At 43.3% G+C, this 20,250-nt stretch overlaps 1 protein-coding gene across 1 annotated transcript; it reads left to right on the forward strand.

The window, feature by feature from the left end:
* Nucleotides 1-458: 458 nt before the first annotated feature.
* Nucleotides 459-8,991, forward strand: CAPSL (calcyphosine like). Its single transcript, XM_021552150.1, has 5 exons — nucleotides 459-642; nucleotides 4,279-4,412; nucleotides 4,965-5,142; nucleotides 5,762-5,971; nucleotides 8,822-8,991. The coding sequence occupies exons 2-5, from the start codon at nucleotides 4,279-4,281 to the stop codon at nucleotides 8,921-8,923; spliced, it is 624 nt and encodes a 207-aa protein (XP_021407825.1). The 5' UTR covers nucleotides 459-642; the 3' UTR covers nucleotides 8,924-8,991.
* The last annotated feature ends 11,259 nt before the right edge of the window (nucleotides 8,992-20,250 follow it).

Below are 20,250 nucleotides of genomic sequence, written 5' to 3' on the forward strand. Positions count from 1 at the left end.
ACACAAGCTCAACATCTCCCCAGAGGTTCTAACCACCAGCAGATCTTCAAAGTGGCAATTAATCATCAGGAAAAAATATATGCTGGTGAGGGTTTTTTTCTTTGTGAACCACAACCGACAGTCTTTTACTTACATGCTTCTGCTATGTTTTCAGTAAACAATTGAACCAGAGAGTTTTTTCAACCCTATCAACTGTGAAAGCAGAGAAACGTGCTCTAAAAACACTTTCCAATGAGCCACTTTCCCAGTCTTATCGCTTAGAAGGGGGCAGCACAAGGTGTCTCCCACTCTTCCTTCCCACCTCTCCAGCCCATGTGGGCAAAGATGAGAAGAAAAGACATAACACTCTCGAAATGCCAAAACAATTGTCCAGGGAAGCAGCGTAATTGCAGGCTGTGCCAGCCACCGCCTACACTGTCACCTTGGAGACCAGCTGGGAAACTCCAGGCCTCCTAAAAAACAGGGGCCAAGGCAGCCGTGTTTGTAAATAGGTAAAACGAGATTGATAAGGAAGCTTTGTAGTGAGGCTGTGGCCTATTTTCACCTGAATTTATTGCCTGAGCCTGGAAGCCAACATCGTTAAAGCCTGCCAAACACCTTCCAGTCTTGAGTGAAAAACACAAGTTCCGAAGAGTATTACAGGTAAAGGTTTTTTTTTCCTGTTTGCTACCTCTCAGTAAGTTTCTCTGATCAGCCAAGAGTAGTTTAATTAATTTTGCTTAAATATAATTTTTAAATCTAATTTTCTAAATACTATTTTTAATATGATTTTTTATTTAGATATATAAATATATTGATATTTGATAAATATACATGTATATATGCAAAAGAGAAATCGCAGTAATGTCCACCTGTCAGAAGGTAGAAGCTGGATGGTGCTGGTCATGATGGAGAGAGACAGGAACCCTGCTGTAGAAGGATCAGTGAGGCTGGGAAGCCAAATTTTTAAGGAGGTGTTTAGATGGTTGTCTCCTGCAGTTTTTGTTCTTTTAATAATTCAATGAAATTATAAGAAGTAAACCAAATGTGTGTAAGGCACAGAGAAATGTAAAGGGATCTGGTTGCTGAACAACCTAAGATTCTTCTGGAAAAATCCAACCCAAAATTTAATGTTTTGTAGTTGTTAGGAATAAATGCAATCATTTCTGTTTGGCTTGCACAACACAACATCATATATAGACATGAACAATGGTGGCAGCGTGGGGTAATTGTTAATAGCCTAGGCTGTTAAACAAAACAAAACTCTCTAGCATTCAAAATTAAAATAAACACTGCTGGTTAATTTCACTGAGGGAGACATCTGATAGTCTTGGATGAGATACACAAATTAAAACGATTTGGAATTACTTTGATGACCTGTTCTTTTTTTATTAATGGTATTAAGATGTTACACATTTGTACACTATGCAGAGAATGGTTATAGTCAACAAACCCTGACTGCATCTTTAATTACTTCATGTTATCCAAAAAGGAGGAAAAGCAAAATGAAAAGGGGAGGAAAGAGCATGTGAATTACTGTGATTCTGTCCTCCTTGCACTGATTTGGAATCTCTTTTCTTACAATATAGCCTAGGAAGGGTTTACCTCTAACTTAAGCCTGAGCCAACAGAAATAGGAAAGTGATAAAAGTGTCACCATGGACCAGGCTTTCATGTAGCAGCTTTTACACTTAACTGGTCTTCTGTATTTTCTGGATGTATAAAAAGGGTTCTCAAATGCTTACTGCCATGTGGCATAGGAAGCCAGGTCCTGTTTAAGAGGCTTTAATGTGATGTGAAAACTCAATTACTTTACAAACAGACTTTAATGGCTGAGTTTTGTATGGAAACATGTTGTTGGTGATCTAGTTAGTAAACATTATAGAGAATGCAGATTTGCAAGGAGCAGAAATATTTATTATTAGTGTTTTTAATCATAATACTTGGGGGGAAAAGAAGTGGGGATATCTTTATCTATGGTGTTTGTGAGATTATTAGAGTGCTCTGACCCACTTCAGAAAGAATACTGAGAAAAACTGAAAAGTTCAGGAACAATAGCAGAACTATCTGACATCTGGAAATTCATTTTGTACCTGGAGTCCTGAGCTATGCCTAATTACTAAGCCAAAGTGAGTTTAAAAGGAACCTTCAAGTACTTACACTTGGACACATTTTTTATAGGTAGCTCTTTAATCTTGTAAAACAGTGTAAAACAGCATCTAATATGGTGGAAATTCAGACTAGAAACAGCATCTATGAAAAGAAAAATTATTCAATGCTGGAACAACTTAGCCTAGAGATAGTGAGATCTGGGGCAGAAATGTGTATAGATGTAGAAGCAAACTTTATTCTTACTGATGAAATTACAGAGGATTGGCCAATTTCAGTGGCCTTTATTGAGGTTCAAGACATCATAACAGATAACAGATCAGATTATCCCTCCATAGCCTCAGTTCATGAGTATTACTGCAATGATTATTTGATGCACATTGCACTATTCTGGAAATTACTCCACTGAACCTGAGGTGAGGAGATGCCACACTCTTTTCATGGTGTGTGTGTTTGTGTAGATTTTTGCAGTGTGCAATAGAGATTAATTATGTCCTCGTTGGTCTCAGTATTTATAGAACTCCAGAAAGACATAACATAGTGTAGAGAGAATCACACTGCACAATAATACACTTGCATCATGTACTCTGTATATCGTTGCTATATATTATATATAAGCAAAAGTACATTGTTATATAATGTAAATACATATAGTTTGCACTGTATTTATGTGACCTCACAGTATTTTAAAGTCTTTCCAGCTAGACATTTCCCCTTAAGGACAGGTCATTGTTTGTAAAAAACATTTTTGGCTGCTGATCTCACACAGCTGTGAGATCTTCCTGGTCACTGGTTAATGAGTTCCCAGAAGAACTTTGCTTGCTCTGTCTAAAGCAAAGGCCAAAATGCTCTATATTTTACTTCTCTAGACTTCTACATTAAGCTAGTACTGAAACCACTTGGGGAGTACAAAACAATTTTATTTTTCTCTTTTTCCAAGCCAGATGGAGCAATCTGAAGTGGTTAGAAAATTCAGCATATTTGGTATTACCAGCAGCCATAGCCAATGCTCTGTAAACAGGAGTGGATGAACAGTTAGTATGAAACAGTTAATTCCATGATTCTTAGAAGTTTTGTCTGATCATTTTGATTCACACTTCTGCACATGAAATGGCAATGGGATTCGAAGTGTCACGTGCACTGACAGTGCCTCACAGGGCTGCTCAGCTTCATCTCTTCATCTCAGCATGGGCTCATCAGAGCACCACTCACCCTCTGAGTCTAGAGCTCTGCTGTAACTTCTGTGACTCTTGTGTGCCCTTATCCTATGATGCTTGAAAGGCTGGGAAACATTTTGGGAGTCTTCATGGTCTGCTGCAGATCCATCAGCCAGGCTATGCAACAGCAGTCTTGGCACTGAGCATGTGCCTAGGATTGATTTGGCCCTAAAATATCAGTATGGGCATGGCAGTCACAATTTTCTTAGCACTAGGAACAAATAATGCCTGTGGGAGAGGCAGCGGGTCTCTGCTAGTCTGGACATGATGCTCTTGGTGGTGCTGTTGCAGCACTGCAGAGTCACAAGCTGGTTTTCCATATTTTTATTCCACTGTTCTCCTCTGAGGGTAGCTGGAAAGCCTTTGTTGTCAGCATGTGAAATCCTGGGGTGCTAAATACTGTGAAATATTAAGGTATTATTTGTTCTTCAGTTGTGTTTAAAAAGCAGTAGGTGTCACATGTGGGTGCTCAGATATGCAATGGGTGAAATCTCTGCTCTGCAGGATCGGGACCTCAGTGGAACAAAAGTACTCAGGAGCAAAGGCCCTCAGCCAGGGTAATTTTTATCTTCCTGTGGTCAAATGACAGCTGCAAACCTGGTCAGGTGGAAGAGGCTTGTCAAGGATGCTGTGGACACAGAGGGAGTCACACACTCCTGAGTGCACCCATCAATTGTCACAGTGTTCTCACATTGTAGGCAGAAATTTCTTACACAGTTTCCTGTCTGCATCTGGATTAATCATAGGGTGGTTGGCTGAGCCCTCCTTTCATGGTTGGTGGCCTATATTGGAAATTTCCCTTTCTGATAGAAGGATATAAGGAAAAGGAAATAGAGGGTGAAAATGGGTCCTAATGAAAGAGTTGCTACCAGCAGTTTGCAAGTTAGGAATTTGAGATGCTTTGTATATTAAGGCAGGCTTTGGCACTGTGTCTGAATGTGAATCCATACCACACCAGTGTTTTGGTCTTCCAGATGGGCACGGCAAGGCATGACCAAGAGATGTCAATCAACGCAGTAAGAAGCCTGCCCAAAATCACTGACCCTCTAGAAAGACTTCGCCTGCAGTGTTTAGCAAGGGGATCTGCAGGCATCAAAGGATTTGGCAGGTGAGTATGCAAGATGTTAAACCCATTTTTCAGCCTAACAGTTTTAGCTGCAAGAGGCTCACACACTAAACAGGGACCAAAACTTGAGTTTCCAAGTTTTCTTGAGTTTTCTCATTTCAGTGCAAATGCCACAATTCACAGAGGGGCTCATATGTTTTGAGACATAGGACTGACCTGATCACCTTTTGACAGATTGGATCCAGATGGTGACCAACTGGAACTTCATCTAAATTTGGAACTTCATCTAAATGTGCAACTTGCAGGGGGCAGAGGGCCATAATGAACAGGAGTACTATGGCAGCCTTTCCCTCATTTAACTTCAGATGTGTAATATTCATGCACCCTATCTAAACAAGTCATCTCTAGTGCCAATAAGTGTAGGGGGTTTGTTGGTTGGGGTTTTTTATTTCTTATTTTTCTTCCCTCAGAATACAGAACAAGGAGGAAATGTTATCTCAGTAAGGTGACGCTCTATGCCAGTACTGTACTAAACCACTGCAGCATTCTCCATGTTTTCCTGTGCATTTTCCTCAAATTTTATGTTTTCCACAGAGTATTTAGGATTATTGATGGTAACAATAGCAGAACCCTTGACTTCAAAGAGTTTCAGAGAGGACTACGTCATTATGCTGTGATGATCAATAACGAAGAAGCACATGAGATTTTCCAGATGTTTGATAAAGACGGCAGTGGAACAATTGATTTTGATGAATTTCTTGTTACACTGAGAGTAAGTCTTGGAATTTATATTGTTACTGCATTAAATGGATTAAAATAGAAGAGAAGAGAACAGAACAAAGTAGAATAGAATATTTGCAAATACACAGTTGTGATTTTTTTTCAATTAACTGTGGCCTTGATTTAGATACTGAAATTCCTGCGCTGCAGTCTGGGTACCTGTGCAGTTAAATCTCACTTCTTTGTTGGCCATTTCATGATGCATCTCTTTATAACATGAGCTTATTCAGGGGATACTTTCTCCAGTCCTCCATAGTCATTGATTTTGTCTGAAGTATCTTTGCTCTGCTGGAAGAAAATACTAGTACTTTGGGTAATTAGTAATTTCTTGTTAGAAATATTTTAAATGGCCAGATCAGAAAAGTGTTCTAGGTAGGATTTTCTCTCTTATTGTCCATTTGGTGTTGTATGGGTAGACACTGAATAGTCTTAATCCTATTGCTCTTTTGAGGATATATTGCCTTTTCTAGCTCCTGGAGACTGTAGAGTATCACCAGTATAATGTCTCATCTACTTTGAAAATTTTGCTGCTGGCAACAACAAGTACTTGAATTTGGAACTGGGCAAATAGTTGGCAAAAATAAAATCACTCTGTTAATATTTCTTTACAGCCTCCCATGTCCACTGCAAGAAAAGAGATTGTCATGCAGGCATTTCGGAAGTTAGACAAGACTGGAGATGGTGTCATAACAATTGAAGACTTACGCAGTGTGTATAATGCAAAACATCATCCCAAATATCTAAATGGAGACTGGACAGAAGATCAAGTTTTTAGATCCTTTCTGAACAATTTTGATTCACCCTACGAAAAAGATGGGAAGGTAAGTGAAGCACCTGATTACAAGCCATTAAGTCACCATCTGACTCTGAATTTGACTTAGGTTATTAAGTGGAGGTGTAATTACAGTACCAAGCATCCATTTGCATCACATTTATACAGAAAATCAAAGTAGATGTATAACCTGTGCACAGCACTCCTGATACAGCTAGCTTGCACATTCTGAGGTAAAGGGGCTCTGCAGGAGGTACAAGGGTGGTTGTGAGACTGCATTAAGGCTTGTAGCCTTAATAATCAAATTTCATAGATTACACTAAGTACATGTTCAGACTACCCCACAAAATTGCTGAATTTCATGAACCACATAAACTGGGGGGTTTTTCACTTTTTAGGAGAATAAATACTAGGATCCAGTTCAAAAGCAGGCTCCCTGTTTTGTCAAATATTTTACAGTTAGTTCTTCTCCAGTGTAATTACTGAGACACTTGACTTGCAAATCAGTCCATAATAGAAACAGATTTATCTGCAGAGAGTTGGAGGGAGAATAGGGCTGGGGCGTATACCCTGAGGAGCCATCAGATGGGACAGAGATGGGAGCCCTTCCTGCACTCTGGCTTTTTCTGGCTCAGGTGCAAGCCTGGGCACCTTTTGGGATGGACTTCTTATACAACTGATCTTCAACCATTTCTGAGCCAAGCATGCTCTCTTTCCCCTTATTATGTGTCTGCAAACTTCTTTGGTCTGAACTTACATCTGTTGACCATCTCAGAGCAATCTTGTATCTCTGTGGTTCACTTGGTGCTATTCTCAATCTGAGCAGTTAATAATAACAAACTAGGCTGTAAATTTCTATCATTGCTTTGTGGAATGTCTTTAAGACTTCCCACTCTCCAGGCTGGGTTTTCAGGGCAGCATTGCACTGGTGACTCCTACCTGTCTAATGCTCCACCTGAATCCTTCACTTGCTTTGTTTCCACCACTTGGGCTCTCTTTTGTACAGAGCTGATGGTTTTTGTCTACTTTACAGACTCACAGAATTACAGAATGACTAGGGTGGAAGAGACTTTCAAGATCATCAAGTCCAACCCATGCCCTAAACACCTTAGCTAAACCATAGCGCTAAGTGCCACATCCAGTACTTTTTTGAACATATCCAGGGATGGTGACTCTACCACCTCCCCAGGCAGGCCATTCCAATATTTTATCACCCTTTCTGTGTAAAACTTCTTCCTCATATCCAACCTATATTTCTCCTGATGCAATATATGCTTTAGGCATGACTTTGCACTTAGTAGAGCTGAATTTCATACCTTCATCTGCAGTGTTATCCTCAGAGATACCAGCTCAGAGCCAACTATCCCCTTCCATCTCCACAGCAGTGGTGATATCTAGCAAATTTCAAGTAAAATGTTCCTGCTTTTTGTGCTGAGGTCATTCATGAATAAACTCATTAAATGAGTTCCCAAACTGATCCTTGATGAGTTCAGTGCCTGGTCAGCAATCCTGATGTTAGCTCACCTGATTATTGTTTCTTGTGAGAACAGGCTGTGGCTTTCCTGAATCATAAGACACTAATGATACTGAATACCTCAAATGTTTTTAGCAGAAATGTCTCAAGGTTGAGCATTTTCTAGAAAGGCCCTCTTCACTGTGGTCTTGCTGGGTGCCTCTGAAATAGGCAGTTTTAGTGGGGTTTTTAATCATCTTGTGATGGTAGGACAGTCTGAAGTTCTTCCTTCTCCCTATTGCCATATTTTTCTAAGTTCTCAAACACACAATGCAATCAGAGCAGATATAATGGAATAACAGAATATGCTGAGTTAGGAGAAACCCAGGATCATCAGGTCCAACTCCTGGCCTGGCACAGCACAAAAGAAGTCGCAGCATGAGTCCTGGCCTCTGTCAGGCTGATGCTGTGACCGCTGCCCTGGAGATCCTATTCCAGTGCTCAACCACCCTCTGGGGAAGAACGTTTTCTTGGTACCCAGCCTAAGCCTCCCCTGACACAACTTCAGGCCATTCCCTTGGATCCTGTCACTGTCACCACAGAGCAGAGGACAGTGCCTGCCCCTCTTCCCCTCATGAGGGAGCTGTACCTGTGCTGAGGTCTCCTCTCAGCCTCCTCCAGGCTGAATAGACCAAGACAGCTCAGCTCTCCTCACACAGCTTCCCCTCCAGACCCTTCACCATCTTCCCAGCCCTCTCTCAGACACTTTCTAATAGCTAAATGTCTTTTTCATATTGTTTTGTATTTTTTCAATTTTTTCTTTGTTTATTCAAACAATAACTTACACAATTCAAGAGTTAAGGCTTCACAAGAGACCTGCACAGATTTTCTCTTGGTTAATTTGATTATTTATTTTTTAATGGTAGGTTTTAAACCTCAAAATACCCATGAAAGCTATTCAAAACTCTTAGGTATTTGAAAGAATATCTGCTTCATTAAGGGAGACTTGTTTAGAGCAATGATATTGTCTTTCTAGGGGTGGATATAAAGTCCCATGCTATCTCTGAATTGCATCAGAAATCTCACCCACTTTATTGATAACCATGAAAAGAACCAGATTATAGCTTCCCTGGAAAAAAGTACGTTAAAAATTTGTCTTCTTAGGCAGCAGTGATTTTAACTTCAGTTCCTGGTAAGATTAGTTAAACTTCACATGTTTCATCTCCATCCAAGTGTTGTGGAGGACTAGAGCTCTTGTTTCTAGCAAAGTGAAATTAAGGAAGTTATAAATGTCTTAATTCCTTCTGTTTGATTCCATTTTGTTAGCTACAGTATGAAATGTTGATGTTCAGTTTCATTAAAGGTCCTTCTCAATGTCTGGTTTTGACTTATAGCATTAAATAAAAACAAAGGTTCATTTTCGTATTTTTAATTTCTCTGTCTCAGGTCACCAAGGAAGAATTTATGAATTACTATGCTGGAGTCAGTGCTTCCATAGACACAGACATTTACTTTATTGTCATGATGAAGAATTCTTGGAAACTGTAATCATATAGTTAAAGAAGCATGAGTTTCTTTGACCTTTTATAGGTTCCTCCTAAATGTATGTACAACAACTTCCTCCTGTTCTGTTGTGGTGTGTTTTTCCTTTGATTTGATATTTGTTCAGCGTCTGTTTACCCCCCCCAATCTCCTCCCTTTCCCAGTTGTCAATCTTCCCAAGCTCTTCCCTAATCCCCTCCTCTCCCAGTTGTCAATCCTCCCTTTCCCTGCCCTTTTCCCCATAACATTCCCTGTCATTTCTCCTAGTCCCCTCCCCTGCTTCCAGAGTATTCCCTGTCTATTTAGTGAGGCTCAACACCCTGTTGGTTACTTTGTGTTACTCACTCCCCTGTTTCCCCTGATAAGTTTGTGCTCTGTTAGTCCCTCCTTAGACTCCTCCCCAGCCCTGCCCTCATTGGTTGCTGTTCCTAAACCCCTCCTCTTGAGTTCCTGTATAAAACCTTTGTTTGCCCTCCCCAGGGGGTTCTTGGGGCTCACTCAATGGAACCATCCTGCTCAGCCCCAAGTCCCGTGTCGCCTCCGTCTGTCCCCGCACCGACAAGTGGGACAGCAGAGCTTCACAGGGGGAGTGGCCGCCTGTTCTCTTCCCTCTCACTGCCCAGCGTGGCACCGCTCGGGGTATCGCGGTGAGAGGAGCTGCCCGCGAGTTACAACAAATGGTAGAAGAGGATGGTTCCCTCCTTCGTCTTGTAAAACAAACGGGCAAATTCTTGGGTTGCTGCGTCTCCCCCTCGAATCCATGGGGATAAAACCCCTGTGGAGCCCGGCCAGCTGGGCAGTGGGGCGAGGTGGGCAGAGGGAAGGAACTTCTCCTTGGATCTTGGGGGGCTTGGAGAAGCTCCCTCGTGAGTCCAAAGATGAGCTGGTCCCACAAGCAAAGGAAAGAGGCACTCTCGCTCAGGATTAATTCCAAAGTTTAATAAGGGCCTGGAGAGATCCCAGCCCACATCTGACCTGGAAGGGCACCCAAAGCAAGAGAGAGGGTCTCCCGGCCTGGAGCAGCCAGATATAAGGGGGCAGGGAAAACAGGGCAGCCAATGGGGGAAGGACATGGGAGCGGCTCTCTGGGGGCAAGACCTCAGAGTGACCACTGAGGAGGGGTTGGGGAGGAGTCCCAGCCAGGGTCCAGTTACCTGGTGACCCTGGGGGAAGGATCTGGACAAAGGGGAAGGGTCACCAGGTGATGGACACATCACCTGGGAGGAGACAGGGGGATGGGTTTGGGTTTGATGGACATACAGGTGCTGATGGGAAAGCTGGGATGGACCAAACAGGTACAAAGAGGGGATATGGAGGGACAAACCAGTATGAGGGGATATACAGTGCAAACACAACACTAGAGTGGGGGCGCCCGCCTCACAGAAGAAGAAGGAGGGAAGAGGAACACCTGCAACCAAAGAAGCTCTGCCAAGGCTAAGAGGAGCCGAGCGCCAAGCAACAAGAAGATTGAGGCTTTGGGACCCTCTTTGTCCTTGCCTCCATGCTCTCTACCCCTGCCTGGAGCAGCCGTGCTCCAGGGGCAGCCGAGCTGCAGGGGCATTAAGGGGGTAGACCTACCCCAGGGCAAAGAGGGCGGTTTGGCAGCAGCTCAACGAACTGAGCCCAAAGAGTGGCACGTCGAGGGACAGCACTTGAACAAAGACCACCAGAGGCTGATAGTGGCCAAACCCAACGCTTCGGGGACGAGCCTTGGGTGTAGCCAGGAATGGTTGAGCCTGTTTCCAGGCTCCGGGAACACCCAGGCCTCTGGAAGGGCCAAACCGTGAGGAACAACATCCCCAGTTTGTTGAGCATCCATCAGGCCATCAAGACCAGGGGAAAAGATAGAGACATCACTGCCTGCGCCCAGGGGGTAAGTGGGTCTATGCAGGGTTCTCCCTGGTGGGCAGGTGGGCTTTCCCCTTGGGTATTTTAGCCTTAGGGCAAGGGTGGGGGACCCACATTTGATGGCTCCTTCTTCTCCTCTGAAAATTGTCTTTTCTATCCTCTCCCCCCAATCTCTTGGGGGTGGAGAGGATAGGAAAGAACACAAATGGGAGAGACATCTAAAAGGTGACACATTTGCTATGGGAGAGCTGGTAAAATCATAAGGGAGGCCCTTTACACACATGCAACTCATCGACATCCAGCTGTGTCAGACCCCTCTCCTGTATATTCCCCCTCAGCTTCTGTGAAGCTTCCCATCCCTCTTCCTAACCCTCTTCCCTCTCCCGTTTCCCCTGAAGCTGGCATTCTGAGGGGAGCAACCAGCGACATAGCGCGGGGTTGCTACAGTCTCTCCGGCTCCCTGCAGATTTCCAGATCCCCCTGCCTCAGGGTCTTTCCAGTCCCCATACTACCTCAGAAAAGATTAGGCCCATTCCAAAAATCCTTCTTTTCTGCTCCTTGGTTTCCTGCCAACCCCTCCCCTTCCTCAACGGCACTGCACCATCCCTGCACGAGGCCAGGCCCTGTTGTTGGGAGGTGGGGTTGGAATTTCCCAGTCCTTCTTCTAGCTCCTCCTCTGGGGGATAGGATTGGGAGGGATCTTCCCGTCAGGGGACCCTCCTTCTTAGGAGATCACTCCCCCTTTGAGGGAAGGTGGAGCTGGAAAGCCGGACTGGGAACCCACCATTTTGTTTTCCCCTAAGATGGTGGCACCCTGGTCCATCTCTTACTGATTCCCCCTAATAATAATGACAATCATGGATTAAGTAATTGTCTTATTCCTATCCCATTCCTTAGTGTACCCTATCCAATGTCCCCTTTTATTTTGCTACAAATTTTCCTTATTGCTTTTGATTATTTTTGAAATAATCTGCTTGATTGAGTTATATTTTCTAGAAGGAAAGGTCATCTCATCTAAGCAATACTCATTGCACTATGCCCACACCCTAAACGATTGAACTGAAGAAACTAAGTCGGTGTCCACTGATCTCACTCTGCTATAATCGAACCAGCATGAGCATCATGACAGATCACCACATGAATTCCGCTGCATATTCTACCCCTGATTTAGAGTTTGCTTATGATAATTTTGTATATTTTATATTACCTGATCTTGTAACCATGAGTAGTTTATACTGTTCTGATGCTTTTCAATTTATGTTCTTTCAGTAATTTGTGATGCTACTATATGATTTTGTTATATTTAGTGTATGAAGTTAATATGATTTGTATACTGTATTAATTTGCTTAAACATCAGAACTCTCCTTCCTTTTGTAAAAAGAAAGGGGGAGATGTTGTGGTGTGTTTTTAGATTGATTTGATATTTGTTCAGTGTCTGTTTACCCCCCCAATCTCCTCCTCTCCCCAGTTGTCAATCTTCCCAAGCTCTTCCCTAATCCCCTCCTCTCCCTGTCCTTGTCAATCCTCCCTTTCCCTGCCCTTTTCCCCATAACATTCCCTGTCATTCCTCCTAGTCCCCTCCCCTGCTTCCAGAGTATTCCCTGTCTATTTGGTGAGGCTCAACACCCTGTTGGTTACTTTGTGTTACTCACTCCCCTGTTTCCCCTGATAAGTTTGTGCTCTGTTAGTCCCTCCTTAGACTCCTCCCCAGCCCTGCCCTCATTGGTTGCTGTTCCTATACCCCTCCTCTTGAGTTCCTGTATAAAACCTTTGCTCGCCCTCCCCAGAGGGTCTTGGGGCTCACTCAATGGAGCCATCCTGTTCAGCCCCAAGTCCCGTGTCGCCTCCCTCTGTTCCCGCGCCACCAACTGGGACAGCAGAGCTTCACAGGGGGAGTGGCTGCCCGTTCTCTTCCCTCTCGCCGCCCAGCACGCCACCACTTGGGGTATCGCGGTGAGAGGATCTGCCCACGAGTTACAACACTGTTCCATTAAAACAGTTCCCAGTAACTGTGCCAGTTACTTTCAATCTGCAGAATTAATTCCCAGATGCTTCAGTAGGCTCAGCCCCAGGGGATCAGAGCATAATCAGAGAGTAGATCTGGCATCTGGCCACCCCACACATCTCTTCTTTTTCTCTTTCCATCCCTGGTATGTCTTCTTTTCTGACATGAGCTGCTCTTTTCTGACATCTGTGGTAGGTTGCTGGGGTTCCTGAATATCCCCTTTGCGGTATTATATACAGCTCTGTTTTGCAGAGGATGCAAGGGATGGAAACCAAAATATTCTAAAGTGTGGTGGTCTTGGACAGGCTATTATGGGCAGGAAGGAATGGAAGGTAGTCTGTCCCAGGAAAGTCATGTAGACGTGTCACCTGTAGCACTGCAGTATCTCTTGGCTTCGTGGGTCTCACTAGTGTGATAGAACAACTGCTGATCTTGCTGCTGGGAACATGTGGGTTCCCAGTACCCCAGGAGGCTGGAGGGGCAATCGAAGGTGCGGACACATAGACCAGGATAAATGCAAAATGCTTTTTAAAGCTCTGGTTTATTCCCTCACTCACAACTAAAGATACAGACAACATTCCTGTGTATACCATGTTTGAACCTTCTGTGCAGCTTCTTACAGATTTCACTCCCCTCCTCCTGCATTGATTCCTTTTTTTCTGTACTGTGAGATCACTTTACTTATAATTTTCTGCAAAGGAGATACATTTTTTCCTCTCTGCTCTTGGAAATTTTTTTTACCTGGTAGCTGTAACCTATTTATATTAAAGGTAAAAAATTTGTATTTGCGGTGAATTTCGAAGAGTTTTCAAAAAATAAAGAACTTATTCTATTCTAACTCATATATTCTCGTGTTGTGTTTCTGATGCTGAAGAAATACTGGGAACCTACCCTTCTTGTCACATCAATGAGGCTACCTCAGTTCATCTTTTGTACTTTGTCCATAGAGACAGGGGGAAATGGTACACAAAGGAAACTGTAAAAAAAAAAAAAAAAATCTGAAAAAACCTAGTGTGTGAGTGTGTGGTGTCTAATTTTTCCTGCTTTGATATCTTTTTCCTTCTACTTTCTGCTTCTCTCTCATAATTTTGCTGCTGTCCCAGACTGAAGACCTGCTGCTGTAGCAGAGAGTAAATGCATTTTGCATGGCAGCATTTGCTCCATTTCAGGCTGGCAGCCAGCTAAAAGCAGTACAGCGTTATAGAATGGACTTCAAAACAGCCTTTCTGATGAAGTCACAGCTTTTAGCCTGGGCTGCTAACAGTTCAAACACTGAAGTCCTGAGTTCTTGCTGCACTGATCCTCTGCAAACCCAGTATTTCTTTTGTCCAGTAATGATCTCAGTATGAGCAATAGCTGCTTGCAATTCCTTAGTGAAGGTTGTGCAAACTCTATTAGTTTCTTGACCAGTAAGCCTCTGGAAATTTGTGTACTGGTTGACACTGGAAACTGGTGGAGAAACTCTCTTTATGATTACCAGCCGTCATAAGAGGAGCCTTTACTTACTGCAATGCCACTGAAGTGCCAATATATATGAAAAACAATCTTACTATCCAATAGGGGCTGTATCTGGTCTGGCAGCTTGAATAGAATCCTTTTATTTTGCTTCTCTTTTATTAATTGATTTCACAAAATTGAGTCATGCTGTCTGTCTTCTCTTTAAAACAGAAAGAAAGTAATGTGGATGGATTTTGGGAATCACAAAGAAATAAACATTTCCTTTTGACTTGCTTTCTCATGTCTTCACACCCTGCAGTGATATGACAGGCTGATATTTGTTCAGTGGAAGTATCAGTTTTAATCTGAGTAACTGCAGCCAGTTTGTCTTTGGTAATAATACCTTCCGATTTTAATTAATCCCAAACTAATATATATTTTCAGAAGGGAGGATTGGTACTGAAAGCAACTGTACTTTTTTGGGAATCAGCAGAAATTTTGTCACTGACTTCTGGGAGCCTTAGCTGAGCCTGTGGCAGCTGGGAAAAATCCTGTGCTTCAGAACAAGATTTCTATGCTGAGCTGGACTAATGGGCTTTGTGGGGGGACTTGAAGGATGTGATCCAGGAAAGCTTAAACCCCCTCACATTGGTGGTGTATTCCTGGTGCTTTCAGAGCAGTTCTCAGCTCAGGTCTGCCTGCCTGTGGACCTCATTGCTCACTGGGTATGTTTCCTGAAAACATGGGTCCCAATGAAGTAATTTTAACATTTGTACAGAACCATGTTTTCAAGGGCTGGTTTCAGGCATTTTCAAAGTCAGGAGCAAAGTTTCCTTTCGCTTTTGTGGGAACAAAGTTGCTCTTAGAGCAACTTACAACTGGTAAGTTCAGAAAAGGTATAGTGCTAGCAGGCAAAAAAAAAAAAAAAATCTGGAAACACAAACCCCATGATTTTTCACTAGTAATCAGATGCTGTAGAACTCAAATTGGAATCTGTCCTGTACAAAATGTAGTCTGATTAATATGTGTGCAAATTAATGGAACAAACACAGGCATTAGCTGCTAGATAGTAAAATCTCTATTGGGGACTGTGCAGCCATAACGGCACACTGGACACACACACACACTGAACGTTCAGAAGAAGCACTTTTCAGGGACTGCAAGAAAGTTCAAGGGCTTTGAACCAGACAAGAGGGATTTTCAAGACTAACACCAAGTACTCAGAGCCTCCCTTCAGAACTTCTCTCTCCGTCTCTGTGATCTGGGAGACCCAAAAATGAAGCTGAAAGGCCCCTGTTCAGCTGCAGCTGTAGTGTGCTGGTTACCCAGCAGATGCAGAAGATAAGTGGTGATGCTGTCCTGCCAGCCTGTGGCTTCACAGCACACACAGCAGATTTTGTGAGATATGCACAAAATGCACACCATTGTATCTAGTGCTAGCATCAAGATGGGAGATCTTGGTCGGTGCTTCATGTTCGAAGCACTATTTCTTCGTTCTGATTGTGCAACAGTTGCTGAACAGGATGGCACAAACCACAGGAACATCTGAGTCTGCAGGGCAGGAGGGCAGTCACAGAGGTGGAGGTTTTGCCTGCACCTTGAGTTCCAGTCTGCTGCCAGGCATAGTGTCTTGGCAGGAATAGGTCTACCATCCCCAACAGCCTGCACTGAAGTTTGCTCCAAAAAATGTTGGTAGAGCCCTGTGAGAAAGAGAGAATAGGCTCCCTATAACTCTTCCAAAACTCTCCCCCCACTTCTTGGCTCTGCAGGAGCCATCTGAGCACCTCAGTGACACCACCCCTCTACCTCAAAAGAGCACAAGGTATGGGGAAAAAGAGGTGTGGGACAGACTTTTCTTCTGGTGTGTTCCTCTGGGAAAAGTGGCACTTCAGCAGCTTCCTTCACTACATTTTCATTTTGGCCTCCCTGTGCTCTTTGTGGCTTCATGTTTCTGTCTGGGAGAGGAAATTTTTGGTTTGATGTGATACAGAAATTTTTTTTGTTTTATACTGTCTCCTGCAGAACAAAATTCTAATTCAGGCACCCAAGTTTAATGCAAGCCCCACTCTGTGCCATATATTCTTGAAACTAGACCACAAGAGATTTTCAGTGATCTGATTAATTCTGCTGCTCTTCTGACACAAAGCTGTCTTGGTAGAGGCAGATGGCAACAGCAGAAAGAAGTATTGCAGATGACATCACCTGCAGACATTGCTATATAAAAGCCAACTTGCCTTTATGTAATTCCGTGACACAGTGCCTCCTCAAACCTCTGCAGCTGTGTGGGCAGAGCACCACTTTGCCATCACAGAGATGTCACTAGCAGAAGGAGCAAGACCAGTGATTTTGCTGATTTTTGTCTTGCAGCTTCTATCCTCCACACTGGGAGGAGCAGCAGCAGCAGCAGCAGCAGCACACTGAGGCTTCCCAGTAAAACAGCTAATGCCAAGAGCAACCTGGCACTGCCAGCAGCTGCCTACTGTCTGTTATCGCTGTGATTATAGCTCACCCTGTTTCTTTAGCTTTCCTCTCTTGTAGGGTAAGCAGAAAGCAGGATTCCTAGTAGCCTGTGCTTAACACCAAGTCCTCAGGTGACTAAAAGCTGCCTCTCTGTTTTCAGCAGCCCCTTGGCCTCAGCACAGTCTGAAACCCCTGTGGTTTCAAAGCAAGCTTGGTTTTGCCTCTAGCACCGTTTCTATGCTCATGCCTGAAGGTTTGCAGCCACCCCAGGTAGAGCAGCCCCACCTCCACACCTCCACAAAACCCAGACCCAGGCTTCCCCCCAGCTCACAGCACTGTTGATGATCCCAACACTGCAGGAGCTGCAGCTGGAGACTGGGGACAGGATCCAGCCTTTGTTGACTATCTTGGATAGAAAGGAAGCACAAGGTTTCGTGGAAGTTGAATCAAGTCTGGTTTTCTGTGGAAAAACAGAGACTGTGGTAAAATGTAAGAAGTGCTTATTTTCCTGAGATAAATCTGTTCCTTTTTCTCATTTAAAACATGGTATTTTTTCCAAAAGCTGCAGGGTTTTTTGTTTGTTTGATTGTTTTCTGTTTTTGTTTTTGTGGTTTTTTTGTGTGTGTGTTCTTTTTTTTTTTTTTTTTTTTTTTACTTTCAAAAGCTGGAGTGGTTTTCTTTTAGCTTATATACATTTTCTGGAAAAACAATTGTCAGACTGTGTCGGAGAAGCTCCAAATTTGTGACATAGATTCATCCCTTTAGACATTTTCATCAATGCATTTCTGCTTTGTGTCTCATTTTTTCTGTTGTTTGACAAACCTTTGGGGCTTTTTATATTCACTGATTGTCCTGACGTTGGACTAATCTAATTTTGCTGTGACATGTAAGTTATGCTATCAATATTTAACAATAACTGGAAGAATATTTCATGAAAGAATCTCAATCCGTTTTCTTTAGAGTAATTTAATTAAATTCTGTGTAGGACCTTGCGGCATACATGTCAAAATCAGACTTCCCTGGAAGATGCAGAGGAAGTTTTTGCAGAATATAGAATCTGCTGAGCCACAGAATATGGCCATCTCTCTTGAAAACACTGAACACTGATTTTCTCATTCTTAGGTTATAAAAGATGAATTTCTGAGTTACTGCTATGGAGTTAGTTCTTCTGTGGACATTGATGCCTACGTCATTTTAAAGACGAAGAAATCCTGGAAACTCTGTCTTTTGCTGTTATTTGCCCAAACTTCTTTAGGGCTATAGACTAAAAATAAGTGAAATACTGCTTAGTTTGTTGTGGGCTTGATTTTTTTGCCCCAGGTCCCATCGGATCACGGGATTTTGGAGCTGCACGATGCGCTGGCACCAGCAAGTGTCCAAGTGCTGGGCTCTGACTGGTGGCTTCGTGTTTCAGCAGGTGGCGCTTAGAAGCCAAGGAAACAACGTCCTGACTGAAACCTGGAGCTGCTGCCTGTGCAAAGGATGGAACAGTCTGCATAATTTAGCAATTGCATTTTCTGGCATTATCAGTTGTTTTCCTGTGTGTCTGTACATTAGATTTGTTTTGCCAATGCTCTGTAACACACAGGAGTGCTAATTTGGTTGGCTTCATGATCACAGTAATAAGGATGTGTTTGACTCTACAATAATTCTTCACAGAGGTGATAAGTCTTCTTTAGATCACATTTTATCTGTTTTTAAATGATAGCTTCAAAAATCCCACAGCCACAGAGATAATTAGCTTGATTTAAAATTGTATTGACTAAAATCCAATTGCTTCTCCCCCCAGAAGCAGCACTGCTGTATTGCTTTACAAATACAGGCCTTCAAATCAATAAACACTACTGCTAAGAAGCTGAGAAGGGTCTCTACTCCTGCCCTGCAGAAATACCCTGCCAGCATCACCACATCCCTTGCTGCCAGAAGAAATGGTTTCATAGTCAGCTTCTGCCTACCAAAAATTGCCCTGGACTCAGCCACATGTCCCTGCAGCAGTGCTTGTCAGGCCACCCTTTCAACATTTATTTCATAGCCCTGATTTCACTGCACATCACAGGCATTTAGCCATCCCTGCACCCTGGCAGAAGCAGTCCTTCTGCGTCCCCACACTTAGCTAGCTGGTCATCTGCTGCCAGCATTTGTGTGTGTTTTTTCAGCCCGTCTAATGAATGTGCACAAGGGGGAGGAGATGTGGTAGAAAAACTAACACTTTAAGCCAGGGATGACTATTGCCTTGAGATTAAATTAGCATTTTTCAGCATCATTAGAATTAGACCATGACTCATTGACTGACAATAGTCTAAGTTTGTGTACAGCTAAGAGACATTTGCATAGTGCAGGAAGGAGTGCTCATAATGCTAGGAGGTGTTTGCATGAGCTGCACACAGACGAGGGGAGAAGCAAAGATGGGAGGGTGCCTGTGTGGCACCACGACTGCAGGAGAGGGGCTGGAGCCCAGCGGGCACAAAGCAGGGAGGAGCAGGCAGCTCCAGGCTCTGTGTCAAAAAGCAGCCACAGAGAAACCAGTGCCAGTAAACTAGGTCTGGGTGTGCAGCTGAGTAAGAGCACTGGAGGCAGAAGGGGAGAAGGAAAGTGGTGCTAAGATAAAGGAAGTGCATAGAGTATATGAAAGCTGAACAAAACTCCTGTGGGATTACTGAGGTAGATGGGAATTTGTGGACTGCTCTGGAGAAATTGTCATGTAGAATAAGGAGACTACTTGACAGATTGTCCAGACATAGTCATGTCTCTATCCTTATATATGGACTATATATAACTTGGCCATAGACAGGAAATGCTTGTGGTGTTTCTGGCTTTGGTGCATATTTAGCTTTATTTTTTTTCTTTTTCCTGAAACAAAAGCTGAAAGTGGTTATATCTGCATACATCCAACAAATGTGTTACAGACCTACATAATTATAAAACTTGAAGGAAGCATAGCACATGCTGCAGAAGATTTTCCTGATGTGCTTTTGCTTCTTCCTCTATCCCCTTTTTGTTTGTCACTGTGTCACTGGAAGAAGGTATCATTCTGGTACAGTCTGTCTGTATCTACAGTCACACTGTGTAAGTTCTCACAGTATAAGCATTATCAGCAGCTCTGTTTGAAGGGAAATACAAGCACTATAAAGCAAATGAATGCCCAGGGCTTTGGTCTTTTTCTTCGTCATCAATTAATGCTTCATTTGGCAGTAAACAGCAATAAAAAACATTCTGTAAAATGTCACTGGAATGCCTTGAGCCAAATCTGAGGCCTCTTTGCACACAGTAGATGTTAAACTCTCCCCACTTGAAAGTTTCCCTTGCACTTGGTGGAGGTGGAGGAGGTGGAGTGCTCTCTTGGGAAGGCTGGTTTTGGCTTGATGTGGTCCAGAACTGGTGTTTGGTTTGTACTGTCTCCTGCAGCATTAAATTCCAATTCAAGTAACTGAGTTTAATGCAAGCCTCACTCTCTGCCACGTATTCTTGAAACAAGGCCACAAGAGATTTTCAGTGATCAGATTCATTCTGCAGCTCTCCTGGCACAAAGCTGTCTTGGCAGAGGCAGATGGCAGCATCTGAGGTTTTGCAGCATCTCCATGA

Source organism: Lonchura striata, chromosome Z, assembly GCF_046129695.1.
Source record: "Lonchura striata isolate bLonStr1 chromosome Z, bLonStr1.mat, whole genome shotgun sequence".
Classification (NCBI taxonomy): Eukaryota; Metazoa; Chordata; class Aves; order Passeriformes; family Estrildidae; genus Lonchura; species Lonchura striata.